The following is a 19,167-nucleotide window of genomic DNA, read 5'->3' on the forward strand; positions in this document are numbered from 1 at the left end:
TGTAATTTTGTGAATGAAAAGGTTTTACTGAACGCATGACCAGGAGCAGAGGTGAAGAAAACCTCTTGCCTTAAAAAAAACAGAGAGCCGATCAAGTACACGTTCCCTTATAGTCTGTATTAAGTAAATATTTTAAATAATTTTTTCACATTTGGAGCATAGGTTTTTCTGCTCATTTAACTACTTTCCCCAAGCAATTCTATTTGTTTAAAACAATGTTTGGTTTCTCATTAAAAAGTAAGCATTTGCCAATAGCTCTGTAGCCTTACAATACTGTAATGAGTTCCATATGGCAGGACTGCTCTAATAACATTGTTTTCCTTAATTTTTGTTATTTTAGAAAGAAAAGGAACTAGATATAGTGATTTTAGCATGTAGTGACTCAGTATTTTATGCTTTAAATTTTTGTGGTCTTTGTCAAGTTGTTGGTAAGACTGTAGGATTATAATAGTTCTTTCTGGCTATAAAATCTATGAATATATTGTACTGGTGCAAATCACTGCTGCTGTAAATCAGTATATGCAGACAACCAGTTTAATTTTTAAATGAAGGGTTGAAAACCTAATTTTTAACCACCTAGATATTCAAAATAAGCTTTCATTTCTTCTCAATATAAAACATGCAGTTTCACCCAAAGACATATCAATTGTGCTCTTGGTATAATATACTGGGAGCCCATTTGTGCAGATGCTTACTGACAAATATATTGCATGTTTATAAAAAACAGGCCTAGGAATGTACTGGGTATACATTTGGAGACTACTGTACTGTTTTGATGTTAACGTTGTGAGTGCTTCTTTAGATTATTTCTATAGAGTATCTTAAAATGCAAGCCAAGAAAAAATGCATAAGAAATATTACAAAATGAGCTTGTTGCTTTGTAACAGCCCTTAAATCAAGAGTGTTTATTAGTAAGCTGCCTGCAAATATTTACTTGCCAACCTTTTATTATTTCAAAGGCTTTTATGAACAGTACGTTACAGTGCTAGTGTCATTTACATTCAAATACCAGTTTCTAGTGTTTTAAGCTTTCCAGAGACATAATAGGGAGAAAAATGCTAAGAAAATGAAACTTAGATCTTTTCTAATAAAACATTTTTGCAAGCATTTTGTCTCTTCAAGATGCTGTGACATCCTGTTCAGTTGAAGGAGCGCACGACTTTAATTGCACGACTCATTCACTTTAAATATTTAATAATGCTTTTATTAGTTGCGCTGAACCAGTGAAGTAAGATCTGTAATATCTAGTGCTGGTCATCATTTTTATTCATCACAGCTTAATAGGCATTATAATTACAGATTGAGGAAGAAATATGAGTTAGCTTTGTGGTTTTGCTTGGGAATTCTGTGCACGCTGGTATGATTGGAAGGGATTATACAAGCTCTGTGAGCGTAGCTGATCGTATTCAAATACACTGGTGCAGGCTTCCCAATATTGACACATTATTCTTCATATATAAGTAACTGCAGAAAAGACAGTGCATAAAATTATGAGTCCTGACACTATTAACTCCATCTGGCTTAGTAGTGAAGTATGAAAATTTGAAGGCCAAGTGGACTTGTTCTTGGCAGGTGTTCTAATGCATGCATTATCAATGGAATTAGACTTCAACTATTTTTACCAACCATTTCCCATATTTGATTGCAACTTTCACAAATAGAAAAGTTATTTAGTCAGCTAAGGAAGCTTTCATTTGGAAATTTCATCAGAGTTCAAGCTGAAAGACCATTTGTAGACAACATAAGCCCTCTGGGTTCAGTTCTCGAGTAAATATAGATGATGATAATTTAGTATAACTTTCTCTCTTTAATATTACGAATAGTACTATTTGCATGCTATTTGCATTCTTATGTTTTAATGGGAGGTATAGTAGGGCAGACTAATATGTGGTGCATTTTTTTAATGTTTTGTTAAAACATCATTTTTTCCCCATCAGCAACTTATGCGGGAGCGACAGCAGATGGCCAGCCGCCCCTTTGCTTCTGTCGATGTAGCACTGGAAGTAGGAGCTGAGCAAACAGACTTTCTACGAGGGCCATTAGAGGTAGGAACAGTGGTGCTGACAAGGGACCATTGTGATTTGCATATTTATATTGCTAGTCTCATCTGCATCTGCTTCTGAAACCAAGCAGCATCTGATTACCTGGAGCTGACAAGTCTCAGCTACATATGTTATGCCATTTTCAAGGCGCAGAGTTTTAATAGCATGACATGAGCTGTAACAAAAGCCACTGGAGAATCTGTTAGCCTGGGCTGGAGTGACAGCTAGCTCACCTGGCAGCCCCGTCGTGATGGATGTGAGCTGAAGGAACGCAAGATGCAGGCCTTAAGGAGAGAGCAGACCTCATGCTCGGTCCTTTGAGTACACAGTGCCCCCTAGTTAGCATCTATCTTAATTAACAGAGATTACAACAAACAAATAAATAAAGCAACTGCGAGTTGAATTTCAGTGTTGTGGCTTATATGTACAGGTTTAAAGAATACAGAGTATACTGCATATTTTCGTTTGTAGATAATGGCTACGTAACTGCATTCTTTTATTGTAATTGCAGTACATTGGAAAAGAAATAATAATACGCAAGGCAATGTGATATTGGAATAGTGTAATAATGCATGAAATGGATTCTTGAAGTTTCACCTGAAAATAGAGGGAGAATTACAATATATGGATAATAATGAGTATCTAATCTAGGTTGGGCTTTTGGTAGATTGTAACCCTCTATTCCCTTACTTTTATTTACAATATTGTGTTTACAGTTATTACTTCATCTTATTTATGGTGGGACCTGGGAATGAGGTATGATAGCTCTGAAATCTTTCAAGATTGTACTTTTCATTGCTGCCAATTCCTCTTAAATTCAAAGCTTCTCTTACTTTTCTCAATAGCCTCTTTCAATGGAAGATTAAATACACTCTATCAAATCTCTAAGGTTCATGGAGAAGTGAGCAATGTGAAAAACAGATTCATAGCAGAAAAAAAAAAGAATCAGCTCTTGAGTACTTATCAAATTGCGGCACTCTGTCCTGCTCCTGTATAGGAAGCAATCACAATTGTTCTTGCTGACATAATTTTAAATACATGGAATAGATAGTGCATAAAAATGCCATATCTCTTTAAAGAAGCTCTGTTATTTTCTGACCAAATACAAGAACCCCAGCATTCTTCACCAATATCACCATTTTTCCGTCTCCTTTTATCTTGGAACAGAAGACCTCTCTAGCTCCCCAGGCTGAGGACACATTACACTGTAGTTAACTTTTAAGTTTTTTGAATGTGATTTCATTGTTTCTATGCTGATATCTGGGAACATTTTCTCTGTTGCCTTTTCAGAGGGAGGCAATGAGTGGGAGCTGAAGCATCCAACTCTAGTTCTGTACCATACTGATTATTTAATTAAACTTTAGAAGTAAACATCACAAGTTAATTGCCACATTTTCTTTTCTCATATCTTTTATTTAGCACTAAAAGAGGTAGATACTAAAATATTTTAATTATATTTTACAGTTTTTATTAGCTTTTTCTTCCTAGCCTAGCATTTTCTAGCTATTGTTTAGTATTCAGTTTCCGTAGTGTTTTTTCCTAATTAATACATACTTATACACAAAATGAAGTCCATTCAAAGTTTCCTTGGAATTACAATATACTGATCTATATCAAAACAAAGCATTGTGCTGAGGATTAAATGAATGTGATTCAGGGTATTGATTGTCCTTTGATGTACATTCTGTAAGAAGGAGCTATATTAAGCTTCCATTACCGTTCTATCCTCAATTTGCAAAAGGACACTAAAAGTTGCAGTTGCCATTCTGTTCTTCATTCTCAGCTCTCTTTTGGACTGAAGGGAATTTGGATCACACATGTATTTCCAGGGTGCAATGCTTAAACAATAGGACAGCATGAAGTAGCTATAACTTCATTTTGTTGTGTTAGGTTAGAATCTTTAAACTATTTTAATAATTCTGTGCTTTCTGATGCCCATTGTGATCTTCTAAAGTTTGAAAACTTTTGATAATAATGAGCAATAACTCTCTTCAAAATGTTCCACTGGCATTGCAGAGATCTTGTACTGATATACCGGGGGTTCCAATTTTAATGGTGGTGCATTGCATCCCCTCACCTCACACTTGTATTGACATTCAGCACTTCCAATAACATTGTATTGATCCATGGGTCCTTTGGGCGCAATGTAATGTCACTGAACTGTTTCAAACATTACTGCAAGTCTCCCATTCAACTGCATAGTAAGACTGCTGTTCATTGATGTCATCTGGCTTACACGATAGTGCTTTTGTACAGCTGGTGTTCTGTATTAATACTGATGGTCTGATACAAGTCAATATTCATATGACTATCTACATGGCAATTCTAGTGTGCCTTTTGGTTAGCTTTTGTTATATTATTTGTATTTATTTGTAAATATCCAGAGCAACTGTTTTGCTGTAGAGTTTTAGTTTGCAATAGTAAGGCACTTTTTGCCCAGCGTTTGGGAAGCGTATCTAAAAAAATAAGAGTATGGATGCTGTACTAAAAATGATTGCCTACTTTAGATACTTACATTACAACTAATAATATTTGGGTTTGTTCTCAGTTCACAGCAATTTGCGACAGGTTAAAATAAAATCCTGAAAACATATAGAAGAGAGTTGAATCTCTGTTATTTTGGGCTCTCTTTCTGCTTTGGAGCCTTTACCAGCCAGTCTATCTTTCTTAATGTTTCGCCAACAAAATGACAGTATCTTGATATTAACTCCTTCAAAAAACTGTAATCTGAATCATATTCCTCCTGTTCCCTGCTGTCTGAGTGGGTTTTCAGGCACTGGCAATAGCCTTTGCTCTTCCCAATTTAAACTGTATTATTCATCAATCTTTACCTCTTCAGGCTGCCTTTCTGTGTAACTAAGTCACAACATGACATTAACAAGTCTTATCTTGTCATCCATTCTGTCATGTTGGCCTTATATCAACTATTAAATATCTTATTTTCAGCTTAAACTTAACACAGAAATAAAACTTAGTTTTTCTCTTGCCCTTCTTCTCTCTTGGTGTCACATCAACCACTGTCTTGCTAATGATATTGGTAGCATGGTACTATCCTAATTTTAAATCTAGCAGGCAATGCCTGCTCCTGCTGTGGCATGATATTCATGATACTCATCTTGTGCACAAATATCCTATTTAACCTATGCCAGCCCTGATCTGCATCTTTGTCTGCTTCTGTTACAATTGCCATTTCCCTACTTAGAAGTGATGAAATCTGCATGAGCTCTCACAAGAGAAGGTGACACTGGAGCAAGGACACCACTCGCTCTTCCTCCTCCCTCTTGGGAAGAACAGGAGCAGCCTAAAGTTACTCTGGAGGAGAGGAAGGGAAATCTGGAAGGCAGTGAACCTCTGGATCCCAAGAAGGGAACAGTCAAGGGGGGGCTACATTTTAGTGGCCGATGTCCCAGGGGCAGGGAAAAGAAGAGAAAGACTTCCTGAGGTCCCCTTGCTTGCAGTTTTACAGCGCACAAGCTGTTAAGAAGCAGAATAAGAAAACACCAGAAGCGCCTTGTCCAGAGAGTTTGAGAACATTGTCATATTTTGTGATACCATCATTATCTTTTCAATACTAGAATCATAAAAAATTGAAGTAGCATCATAGATCAATAGATACAATGCTTCTTGACACTTGGTGCCCTCAGTGTTAAAACATTTTTTAATCCTTTCATTTCATTTTTCTAGACATTGAAGCCATTTCCAGACCTGGTTGCTTTTTTGCTGCTCAGTATATCTCAAAAGCTAAATCATTTAAGCTGTCTTCATATTCTAAGCCTCCTTTAGGCAACATTTTTTTTCCCCAACATATAAATCACACTTGAAAATTCACTTCCACTGTGCTGCTGACAGTCATTAATCTGTATGTTAAGTGAAAAGTAATAGAAATGTTTTTTCTGTCCTGCTTTGCCTAACTTCTGAGTATTTTTCAGCTCATTCAGAGCCCATGATTATTTTTTTTAAACAAGGAGAGATTCTTTCTTTTGGCCTGTGAGATAAGGTGGGCACTATTGTAAACTATAATGTTTGGTCATGCTAAGTCTGGACAACATCATCTACTGTGCTGCATCTGCTGGAGTAAAGACATCTGTTATTGACTGCATAAGAACCAAGTGCAGATTTGCTCTTATGATGATCATCCATTTGATATATTTACAGTATTACTCGAATATCTATTTTTTAAAAATCAATGTTCTTTAATAATTATTTCTTCAGAAATACATGCAATAAATCTTTCAGTCATTTTTGCATCAAGTTACTGCATTTCTTGTAGAATTGTCACAGATGTTAGATTGTTCTCTACTTCTGACAAGGTAAGATGATGTCAAGAATTTAGAATTTCAAATGAAATCTAGTTTTGTTTCTCTAGCAAGCAGTAAATCATCTTTCTGGCACATTAAATAAGTTTTGAATTTCAGGCACTTCGTATAAGTATGCAGCTAAGATTGGCCATTATTTCTTATTTATCCGAGTTAAACAATTGGAAGGATTCCCTGGCACCAGTAGCTATCACTATACTGAGAATGGCTCTTGGAAATCAGGGTGACTTATTAAAACACATTAAAATCCTGTATACCAGAAGTCTGGTTTAGGTAATTGAAGTTTATACTAATAAGTGGCGTTGCTGGTTTCTCCTGCCAATAAGATGTCAGGACCTTTTAGCTTGCTTTACAAATAAATCCAGTTAAGTTGGGTTAATTTTCTTCTTTAATTTGAATAATTCAGTAAGTAGTTTTTGAAACTGCAACCTAAGCATACTTCATTATTTTGTACAAAATGGAACTAGTTGTATGCTTCATCAGCATTACACCTGTGTTATTTTGATGACATAATGTCTAATATCAAGGAACGGGCTCTTCTCAACTCTTTGTTACAGGTCATCAGATTGCCACTTGATATTCTCAGTTCCTAATTTTAGTCTCAGTATCAGAGGGTAACTTCATTCCTCTTGTAATAAAGTAACAATTTATTTAAGATAATGATGAAATTGTCCCTAGAATGGTCATCTTGTTTCCAGTGACCATAAAGGCAATACATATTTGGCAACAGGAGCTATCAAAGACCATTATACTTGCACTTCTTGATTACTTGAAAGTCATGCTATATAGTTTACAAAGTTGTAGGTGATGCTCATGGCTCGTGCAAGCTTATAGGGAAGCTGAACTCTGGGAACTTTATAGAAGCTATTAGTATATTATATTAAATATGTATTATAAATTTTTAAAAAATATGATAAAATCTGATTATTTCTTACTGTTGCGGTGGGATAACTAGACATCATCTTGCACTATCTTGTTGGAAAACCAGACATTCTCCTGGATGGGGCTGGATAGTTTCACTGGCTAACCCATGTTTCCATCTTTGTCATGGTTAGTGCTGAGGAAGGTGTAGTACCAAATATGGGATACGGCGTGTGAGCCAGTTCAGCCATGATCACATGGAACAAGCTGCAGGTTGTGGATCCCCAGGGACTGCAAAATCTGTATCTGGACTCAAGATATGTCCTGGAAATGTAGTTTAGAGACACCTACCCCATTCATTCTTTTCAATGTCATTCAGAAATGAAGGTTGCATTGTTTTTTGTAACCTGACCCTTAGAAGACTTTGGATGTACATGTGAGGAGTTGGTGTTTTTAGAACTCTCATTGCTTAGTTTGTCATTTTCCTAATATTTTCCTTTCCTAGCAAAGTTGGGGTTTTTTTACCCCTTGCTAATTCCCAAGTTCGGATTATCTGTATCGTCCATATGACTGTAAGTCAAGCTCTGCTTGGCACTGAGAAGGGCTTCATGAGGTGTTTTGTCTAGGCTGTTGCACTGCAGCTCAAGGAGGACCAGAGGAGAGAGAATCTAGATGAGAACAATGTGAGCAATCAGAGACTTAGAAAATATAACTAGAAGAAAAAGTCAAGGAAATTGGAGTAGACTATTGAAAGAAGTCAAAATAATAACCTTCAAAATATGCAAAAGGGTAGTAGCAATCAGGAGAGCAACAGTCTTTTCTTTGCGTGCACTGTAGGCAGCAAAGGTGTAATGGACTTAAATTGTACTAGAGGAGGTTTAGGCTGGATATCAGGAAAAACTTCTCATAATAAAGCTGACTCATTGGAACCAATTGCCAGGGGAGGTGATGGAATTTCTTTTGTTGGAAACTTTTTAGAACAGGTTAGACAAACATTTCTTGGGTACCGTGTACCCATAGCTCCATTAGCTTCTCTCCTTTCAGCTGTCTTTATTATTATTCTGATGGCTGCCTAGCTCTTCCTTCTGCGTAGTCTCTGAAAATTTTCTGTTTCTGTTGTTTGAACACCCTAATTACCTTCATTGCACTGTTTTCTGTTACTGAATATTTCTGACCCTTCTTTCACTTTTGCTGTTATCTTCACTGATTTATGTATTCAGTTTTCTTGCAAGATCAGAAACTCTTAAGTCATCTCTGACCCCCAGTCTCTTCATGACTGTAGGTCTGACTAATACGTTCTCCGATCCATTCTGGAATAGCTTCAGTATTCTCCTTGAAGCCTGTATTCATGATGTAATTATTTTTGTCTTAACTGGTATATTGCCACTTTTGTAGCCTTTCAAAATCCATGCATCCTACACTAGTAGATCTCAGATGATACCCCTGACACTGAAGAGGAGAATCTATATTGGATCCCATTTTCTGTTTTTCTCTATTACTCAAAGATCATGCTAAATTTGCTGTCCACTGCCTCAAGAGCTCCATTATTTTGTGCCATACTTTGACCTTGATGGCTCACTGCATTCTTCTCTGCCCGCTTATTCAGTCCTGTGCATCTGGACAATTTCTCCCAAACTATTGAGTCACTTTGTTATACACCCTACCTTCAAATATTTTTTTTCTTCTTTGCAAATGACTGGTTCACCGTGGGTATCCTTTTGTGATACCATGTGTGAGGTATGTTATATCATACACAAAATTCACATTTGGTAGCTCTTCCATTAGAGAAAAACATTTACCTGAAAGCAGCATTATTTGGTCCCTGCAATAACTCCTTCCTTTTGTAATGAACTGTTTTTCATAAAATAAGAATTTTAGATTTCACACTATTTAAGTCCTTGTTCAGTGGTCATATACAACAGTGTAGCTCTGCCCAATTAAATATCTTTACATTTGCTTAATATTTTTGTTGCTTCTCTTTAAATTTATGTCTAGCAATGTGTGAATGTTCTGAGCGTGTGATTCAGAACAAATACCTAATCTAGTTGTGCATGCATACTGGTCACAGCTATTTTTCAAGTGTGTTGTGTATACTAACTCTATTCAATGTAGAGTGTATAGATCATTCCTTGCACAAAGTCAAGTTAACAATATTTTAAGATTTCTAAGTAATAGTTTTCTTCTTCTGCGTATGGAAAATCTGAAAGTAGTCTGAGAAATGCTCTCTGGAATAAGCCACATTGTTTTTTCATACAGACCAAATTTTTGTCTATGTGTTTACGCTAAAATACGTACTAACACCTCCAAACTTGTTGATGTTTTGACAGAGTCCTTAGTTTAAACAAAGTTTTTAAAATTTCTAGATTGATTCTGGAATATATCCAGGATTGAAATTTACAGAAAACACATTTTTAATCCCTACATTCTCTTGTTTGCTTGCTTATTTCTCTGGAGTTAATTTACCCTCAAGGGCAAACAGGCATTGTAAGAATACCTTAAACATGATGTACAGGAGATTTTTCTACATGCAGGTTGATGTCCTAGTATTTCAGAATAAAGCCTCTGCTTATTAGCGTATGAGCTATAGGATCTGTGAATTCACAATTAGTTCCAAAAACCTGATTCTTTTCATGTTTTTTGACAAAAATGTATCTTTCCACTTCACAAAATTTATTTGGCACATGGACTGCATAATCAGATGACTATAGAAATTGTTTGGATAGAAATATATGATTTGTCTTGAACAAAATTGCCAACAAATTTCATGCTCAATTGGAACAATTAGCAGGAATTTTGGCTGACTAGCTAAACGTAGGTGTTTCGGCAGCATTGGCATGCTGTGAATAGAAAATGTTATTATTGTATTACAGGTAGTTGCAAATTGAAAGTATCAAAATAAATATTCTGATTGTTTTCAGACAGAAGTGTTTAGATGTGTCTGTAAATGTTATGAATAATGACACTGTACATGTCCTATGTTCATTAAAATTAATAAATACAATCTTTCCAATATCTTATTTCATAAAGTAGATAGATACAAAAATTCAGTGAATACAAACCAAAAAAAAATAAATATATATATATATATACACCTCTAGGTTTGTCTTTGAACAAGGCTTGCTTATGGGAATCTTGCCTTTGGATAGCAAATCCATGACAATGAGATTTTTCTGAAATTGTTTAAACTGAACATACCAAAGCATGGAAATAATTATGCTATCAGAATAACTAAAAAGCACATAGATTGAAATTTTTCTCAGTTTGATTGTCTGGGCCTTTCTGTACACCTGATTTGCACATACCATTCTCTGCCAGGCTGCTCTTTCTAGTTACATATATTTTCTTAGTATTTCTTTTGGGTTTAGATCAAAAGTTATTTCTCATCTTTAAAGTAGGACATTTCTCTCTTTAAAAAGGAAAGGAGAAGAAGAAATACATATAGAAACTATAGTCTTTCATCAGCTATTTCCCATGTTTCCAGGTGGAACTGGCTACTGTATAGTGGTGGTTGATATTTGGCAACTTGTAGTCCTTAGCTTTGCTTCAGAGACTTTACCTGCATGCTATTTCCTAGCTCTGTACTTGAGTTTCAGTTCTTCCTGCCGACAACAATATATTTTGAAACTGCAGCAGACAGGAGACAAAAGTGCAGTGCCTTTGCTTTTCTTCACAGAACTTGACAGCCTGCATGTATTGTTGGATAATCTAATAGGTTATGCCAGTTCTCACTGAAGTTTTATCATCCTATAACTTCCATCAAACTAAATTTGAGTCTGAAGTGAAGATGAATTTGTTGTGTAGCAGGCAATACACCTGCCCTGGACAGCAGATGCCTAAACCTCACCTAAGGTTCAGAGAGCCATCCAATTTGCTTAATTTCCAAGACTGTTCAACCCAGCAGGCACTTGCCTACTTGGTCTACAGACTCTGCTTTCAGAGAGTTATTAGCTAAGCTTTGCCTGAGTCCACAGAAAAGACTGAAATATTATTTCTGGTCAGGACTACAACTAAACTAATTTTGACGATGGCAACCTTTTGCACAATAATATAGAGAGAATAGCATTTGTCCATGCGGTAGGAAAGTGCTGAGCCTGAGGGGGACTATACCTATATAGCCCCAGGCATCCTGTGGGAGCACACTTGTATTTTTACAGCTACAAGAGTGGATTAGTCAGATGGTGAAAGGAGAACAGATTAGAGGGAATCTGACTGCTCGGGTGACCTGGAAACTCCTCTGGAAGGGGGCAGATGTAAAATGTTCCCTGTGGGCAGGATCCAGAGCTGAAGAGTATGCTCTTTCCACCTCAGAGTCTCACTGTGGTTCTGCCTGATGCACTTTGGACATCACGGCTCTTGAGTTTCTGATTGCATCGTGGCTCAATTTCAAGAAAAAATGAAGCACGTTCCTGTTGAGGTAGACCATGAGCCCCCTGGACTGAGTAGAGCCTGAAGCTCAGCTATCTCCTTACCTGAATCAGGATCACTTTTCTGACGTCTGCTCTGCTGTACAAAAAGCAAATGTGGGTCCCACTCTTGTTACGTGCCGCTCATCAGAGCTGGGGGAATTTAACCTAAGTGTGCTGCATAGCATTCCTCCTTGTTCCCTGTGTTCTTGGTGGAAGAAGAGGAGTCCTATTTATCCCTTCGCATATTGTGCGAGGCAGTTTGCTTTCTCACACTCGTTTAGAAAGGTGTGGTAGTAATTATAGTCGTGTCTTGTGAGGAACACAAAATTTCCAAGAGGCTATGAGGAGGCTGGGGGTGTAAGTTATAGGGCAGGGATTCTATTCACTGGCTTTAGCAAAGCAGAAACATCACATGAGGTGTTAGTTTCAGTAATAATGTCAACAAATTTTATTACAGAAAATACCAAAAATACTAGAGTTTGAAAAATGAGTGGGCTCAATCAGGATTTAGGGCCCAATGGTATGATTCTTTAACAGTCTTGAAGGAGCCGCCTTCTTGTACAATTTCTTTTGGAAATGAAGAGATTATGAATGGTACACTGCAGTAAAGCAGAAGCTGCAGTAAAGCAGAAGTTACAAAGGCTATTAGACTGCAGTGAAATTGGGAACATCAGTAAGTTTGTATCAGGGCCATCTCTACAAGCTGAACTCCTTTTAAAAGTAAGCAGTATTTGTGATATGTGATTGCTTCCAGTTATAAATATAGTGTACTTTACAAATCTATTAGAGCTTCTTATAATGAAGACTGTAAAACATTATTGTTCATTAGTGTGAAGCAGTAAAGTTTTTAACAGATAGGTATGAAATAAAATTTTCCTTTTTTTCATCTTTGGTATATATTCACGTTATATTCAACTGCTATTCCTTATGCTATATCCTTGGCAAGATGACCTTTTTTCTTATCTTTATTATCCAGCTTTCAGTAAGAAACTGGGAAGTTTAAAGAGACACTTGCCATCAGCTTCTTGTCTCAACTGTTAAGGCCTTTGAAAAAGATGTATAAATATTGAACCAGCTGGAGTTAATAAATAAACTTATTCTGTTCTACAAACAACGGTTATTAAAGGAACAGCCACTGGGCTTTTGGAAAAGTAGACAAGCAATTTATTTTATATTGAAAAATTTTTCAAGTTGTAAGAATCAGAAGGGATCAAATGAACCCTTCTGAACACACTTAAATATCAGTTTGTGTGCAGAAAAGCATTATCCAGTGACTCACAAACATAATTTATGTTTTGCAACACAAAACACACAAGCGTAGGACACTCTTGGAGATCGCCACTAAATATACCAAGAGGCACTGACTTTGGCAATGAGATCCAGTGCGATCATTTTCCTCTGGGCATATGGATGCTGTAAAGTGTGTATTTCATTTTTTTTGCATGAAGAATATTTTAAAATCACATTAAAAGAAAGAAAAAAATATTACCATTTTGTTATAAACAGAGCCAACCAAATATCATAAATTGAACATGCATTAAAAAAATCTGCAAAAGTTATTGTCATGTATTCCTACGTAGCTTTGGGGCTTAATCATGAATGTTATTTGAATTATGTTCTCCCATCACTCACTTGCTGAACTCAAGAAAGGTAGAGTTGCACCAGGTCCAAATCCAGCACGACATATATCTGCTAGAGCACCATTAAAACTAGTCTAGTGAAATAGTATACCTACTCTGATGGATTTATTGAGGAATACTGGATTTGGGTGTATGGTTAAATGCAGATATATGGATATAAAGCTTCTCACATAAACTAGAGCAACTTTGATGTTAATATAATGAAAGAACTGCTGTAAAGGCACTTCCTTCAGTAGCAGAATGTAAGGGTGGTCAATGTCTGCTTTTCTGCTGATATTTCTTGGTGAGACATATTTTTTGATTTTTCTTCTTATGCCACAACATAAATTCTGGATTTTTTTCCTGGCTTTTACATTTTAGTAGTTGCAATGTGTACCTTTGTATACTATGCACAGTATTTTTTAAACACTGTGTTTAAATATTGGCAGTGCATGTTCAGTAGGAAAACACACTTATGAGCTTGTGGCTCATGTATGGTTCGGTTTTTGAGGGTTTTTTTTTTTTTTTTTTAGAGGCTTTGTGGTAAACTAGGCACAGTTCACAGGGTAACAAACCAGTAGGGGCTAATGATTATCTCACTCACAGGCTTTTACCTATCCTCAGCTTTGACCAATTAGCCAATTAGAAACAACAGCTGTGAAAGCCTAGATCCAAATAAATAACAAATTTGCAGGTTCTCCTGAAAAGGCTGTAGAGTTGTGCTGAGAGATGTTGCAGGAAGAGCTTTGTGTGGAGAGTTGATGGTTGACTGCAGAAAGCACCCTGGAAGCTTGGTAAGCTGTGGAAAGAAAAGTCTCTTTTCTTTCTTGTTTAATATAGGATGCCTCGGCTGGAATTCAGTAAAGTTAAGGTGAACTGTACTAAAGCTGTTTTCTGTGCTGTACAAATTGGCAGTGCTATTTTAGTTCTTCAAAGAAGAAACAAAAGAAAAATAGGTTTCAAGTACCTATTACTAAGAGTAAATGAGAAAGATGTTTTTTTTCTCTAGGTCTGATTTTGTTTGCTTGGTTTTTCTTTTTCTTGGTAACTTGTCAATCATGTTTTTTTTACTTATGTGTGCCAGCTGCTCTTTAAGTGAGTTCACTGTTAAAAATCTTTTGTCTTTAGAGCATTTTAGTACTTTTTTGCTAGTGTCCCCTTTGAAGACTACCGGGTAGTCCAGGTAGATGTAACTTTTCTCCTTAGTAATGTCTTTTTTTTCTGTCTTCAGGAAATAGGCTGGCCACTCTTCTTAATCATAATAAAGTTTCACTTAAATGGGCAAAAGCTCATTTTTGGAATAGGTGTGTTCATCTGACTAATTAAAAAATCCCTGCCACATTCTAAAGGCATCATCTTCTTCCGGTGATTTATTGACATGTTTCAGTGCTTAAGTGTCTAGACTATGTATTTTAGGTCAATAGGTATGTTAACAAATACAGCTGATACATAGAAACATCTGAATAGCGTAAACTGTATCTTATTACTGGTTCTGGTTGCCAACTAGAGATGACAGGATTGTGTACTTTTGGGTACTGTAGAGTGAGTCATTCCGAGTACCTTTTTCCTAAGCATGTTAGATCACTACACTATATGAACAAAAGAGTCAGTGTGTTAAAAGGATGCTCTAATTGCTTTCACAATGGAAGTTGTGGAGTCTGAGCCCTTGTTTAGTAGGGTCCTTCCAATCTGTCTTCTGATTAGTTTTAGTGATCGCTTTGTGTTCTCACGTAACTAGCATCTCTTCTTTTTAAACTCCTCCAACTGATAAGTTGCATTTCATGACAATCATTGATATGTATTAACTTGTAGCTGTGAATAATGTAATGTGGGTCTAATTTTCCAAACAAATTCACGTGCAGAACTGTACTTCCAAAAGTAGTCCATCTGACTTAAGTAGGCAGCTGCAGTTAAGTATATTCATAAAATTGACCCTGCTAAATTTTATAGTCAGTTGTACTATGATAGAATTTACAATCAGAATATTTGTGTGATTATTGTATCTGTATCTTAGAAGCAAACTTTGGAGTAAATGGTATAAACCACATTTGGAAAGTGGAAAAGTGGTTATCCTGGAAAGTGAATCTTTAGTGTTGCATACAAATACTTAACTAAGCAAAAGTAATGTATTTAAGCTACAAATTGAGAAACTTTTCTCTGTCTATGATCTGATGTTACTAGTGCATCAATCTGATGTTACTAATTCGACCACTAATCTACATCTATAGATAGTTTAATCTACAATGAATGTGGTAATGAATTTATTAAGTATTAATATTGGTGCCCTTTCCCTCAGTTGGAAATTTCAGTGAAGGCAGTGTTTTAATAATTAAGAGGTACGTAGTGAATCTTCTAAAATTTGTATTCAGAAATTCACTGTCACTGATTTCATGCAATCATAAGCAACTTGAAGTCAATGTGACACAAGAAATGATACTCAACTGTCTCATCTCTAACAAATGACAGTAATTAGCCATATTTCAAGCAGAAGATAATACATCACAGATAAGAAAGTTCATATTTCATACAGTGCCCGTTACCAGAGATGCAAGGCGAAATGAACTATCACGTTACACTCCTTTATAAGCTATTCTGTCACAGAATATAATATTAAAATGATGCTTGAAAAGTAAGTTTTAAGGCAGAGGAAACTCTTGAAAATTGATGACTTTAGAGATCAGTCAGCTGTAGTATTTACTTTGATAAGAACTAGGGGAATACTCAGGGGAATTAAAGAAATCCTATGCATCCTTCTTGTTGTGTCATCTTCCTCACTGCTAATAAGGTAATGGCAGTTTGGTTCACCTCTGGTCATTTCTACAGTGACTCAAACAGTACCAGCTTTGTCTTTTTAAAAAGACTATGAATAAAACAATTGTTCTCAAGCATCTAAAAATTCTTTGCTGCTTATAAAGCCTAGTATGTGTCACTGACCCTATGATGTGGGCACCTTGGAAACGATCCGTGCAATGAGAACAAGGCTTCCCACACTGAGTGGAGGTTCAGATCTTTTCCTGTCAAGATTAGAGTGGTCTGAGGTTCAACAGCAAATAGCTGATTAGTATCATAGGATATTTTGTCCCAGTCTCTAAAACCAGTGAATAGACTGAGTAGCTGGTAAATAAAATTGATTCCATCTATCCGCTGTAAATAAAAGGGTGGAAAGTTGTGAAATGGTGAGCAATGAGGTGAGTAAAAGCTGTGATCTGAGCCAAATCCTGCCCATTGCCCACTACTTATGCAATAAGTAACATATCTATGCAACTTTTGCAAAGCAACAGAGAAGGGGAACATAAATGTACATACTGTTTATGCAAAGCAGTCCTGTGTAATCCCAAATGGCATGTAACACAGGTGAGTGAGAAAGGTGGTGCATTTTGGAGGGGGATGGTGGTAAGAAGGCTGTGGAGCAGCTATTGTTACAGTGCTGGGAACATGTACGGAAGTGAGGTGTAGTACGGGGCAGTTTGCTGCTACAAAGGGCTGTCAAATCAAAGCAGATGGACAGCAACCAGTTTATGCTGCTTTGTGCAGGACAGGCATCCTCTCTGATGTTAAGACACATGATCTAGACTTACTCTAGTACTGCCCTGTTTGACTTCTGATGTGAAAGTGTAACTCTCAGTATTTATCTCTGTGATCAACTTCTAGAAACTCAAGATTAAAAAGCAGAGTTAATGCCTACCGGGCTGTGTTCAGTAGCATCTCACTGAAACTAGTCAGTCATGCCTATGATGTTTACATGTGGTTCTCTAACAATTGTTTACTAGGAAGTTCACCCCTTGCATAGAATAAAGCAGGGAGAATATCAGTATTTTTAGCATTCTGAAATCTTTTAATCTGCATCCCTGATAAGACTTTGTTACTGATTCTGAGGAGAAAACCCAAGCAATTTCTCTTTAGGAAAAAACCCTGAACCCTCAACTTTTAAAATCTGTTTGCATAAAGATTACCTATAAGGTCTTTTCTAGGTGTAAAGGTTCCTTATAAAATGAATGCATGAAATTTAGTATTTTCTTCATAAATTACAATACTGTTTAAACAAACCCTGTATTTGAAAAGATGCACAGCTTTTTTTAGCAGTACTTGCAATGGAGTCTTAGGTATTTATACATGTGATGGATTCAGATAGCAGTACAAATATGTATGTTACATGATGTAAGCACAGATCAAAATTAAAAGGAGTTATTTCAAAGGAATAAAAGGTATTCTTTGTAGTGAAACAAATATTCCTATTGTATGAGCAGTATCTGAAATGTCCTGTTGATGTTTTCGCATGTTCAGAGAAAACCAACACTACTGATATTTCCTTCCTTAGCTTCATTTTATTAGGGAGGAAACATTAATATGAGTTATTACTGTACTAACGGTGCAGCCCAAAATGTTTTTGAAATGCTGGCAAGGCTCCAGTGTATCTTATTTTCAAGTGTCACAATTAACAAAGTGAGGTTGTTCCAGTATTATCCAAGAGTCTTTGTTATAATCTAAGTGTTATTTGTGGGGTGTGGAGTCGGGCTCCCTGAAGTGTGAATGTCCTTTTGCTGACTTATAGTTTTGCATTATTTAAGTAGTAAATTCTGTACAATGCAGATAAGAACCTTTGAGGGAAAGCAAATATTATAGTAATTCAATATTTCAGTAGCCTTATAGCTATTTGAAACAGTCTATTAGTAAATGATGTTTATTTTCATCTTCAGGTATAAAAATGCTTCTTATATATCAGTAGATATCTGTCCCACTTTACACACAGAAAAAACGACAAAGAAAATTGGAAGCAAGCCCAGGGTGTTGTTGTTGGTTTTTTTTCCCATGTCCAGTGACCTACTCGTAAATGACAGTATTTATATTGGCCCTTTCTATCTTCAATCTGGATATGGCTTTCAGCATAACAGAAGCCATAAAATATAACCCAGTAATTACTACAGCTTTTCCTAAAAATATGAGGCTTAACTAGAACTCATTCAGAAATACGTTGCCAATTTAAGTGTTGGGAAAAATTTCCCTCAAAAATTTTGGTATTATAATGCCTGTTGCTGTAGTAATCCATTTTCAGATGCCTGACTCAGAGCTGAATTCAGAGCCAAAAGGGAATACTGAAAAGGGATGCCTCTTCAAAAGTACCTAAAACAGGCTGCAGAAAGCTTCTTGTGTCAAGTCAGGATTCACATCTTCTCCTGGAGTTAGGTACTCATGCTTCTGCTTTTAAAAACAGAGGGAGTGCTGTTGCTTTATACTTTGTGCAGTAGTTCAGTGTCTCAGTCATTGAAAATATAAGAGATGGGTGTTACAGGCCATCATCAGCCAACGGAGTCAAAGAGTCATCTCTATGACCGGAATGTAAAGCTATGGGCTTCTCTTGTCATTGATTGTCATAGCTGTGACTCTGCTATTGTAGAGGAAAGGGTTCTTGATCTCAGCAAGCTTGGTGGAAAAATGATCTGTGACTTGGACTGCTGTCTTGGGAGACAGAAGATATTTGGTGTGGGTTTTCTAATCTCTGCACCAAGTGATGTTCAAGCCTTTAATCCAACTGTACAGATGTAATGTGTAGTTCATGAATTGCGTTTTGAGGTAGAATCAAAAACTTTATCCCTAGTAACATTAACACTGGGTTACAAAATTGTACTTTGTTCTGGCCTAATTAATCCTGAAGTTCTCATTGTTCTGTAGGAAACTTCATCAGGGGAATATTTACGTTGGTATTCCTGCATGTGCTTATGTAGGACATAAAGCTTACGAAGCCATTAATTCTGTTTAGATTGCAGTAAATTCTGAATGCATGAAAGTTTCTCTGTGTACCACCAGGAATTTATTTGGACTTAGGTGCCAGTAAAATAATGCAGAGATTTTTAAATTTTTTTTTTGTGGGGGAGGGTAAGAGGGGAGCAGAGTGGGATGGACAAGCATCATAGGAATAGGTGCC

General features: G+C 36.4%; 1 protein-coding gene across 1 annotated transcript in view; it reads left to right on the forward strand.

Moving 5' to 3' along the window:
- The window catches only part of ATRNL1 (attractin like 1), a 509,295-nt gene that overhangs the window by 383,842 nt on the left and 106,286 nt on the right, over nucleotides 1–19,167 (forward strand). Inside the window, exon 27 of the mRNA XM_074158859.1 lies at nucleotides 1,938–2,045. Coding sequence (XP_074014960.1) covers nucleotides 1,938–2,045 — 108 coding nt within the window. The remainder of the gene's footprint in view (nucleotides 1–1,937; nucleotides 2,046–19,167) is intronic.

This window comes from Numenius arquata, chromosome 15 (assembly GCF_964106895.1).
Source record: "Numenius arquata chromosome 15, bNumArq3.hap1.1, whole genome shotgun sequence".
Lineage (NCBI taxonomy): Eukaryota > Metazoa > Chordata > Aves > Charadriiformes > Scolopacidae > Numenius > Numenius arquata.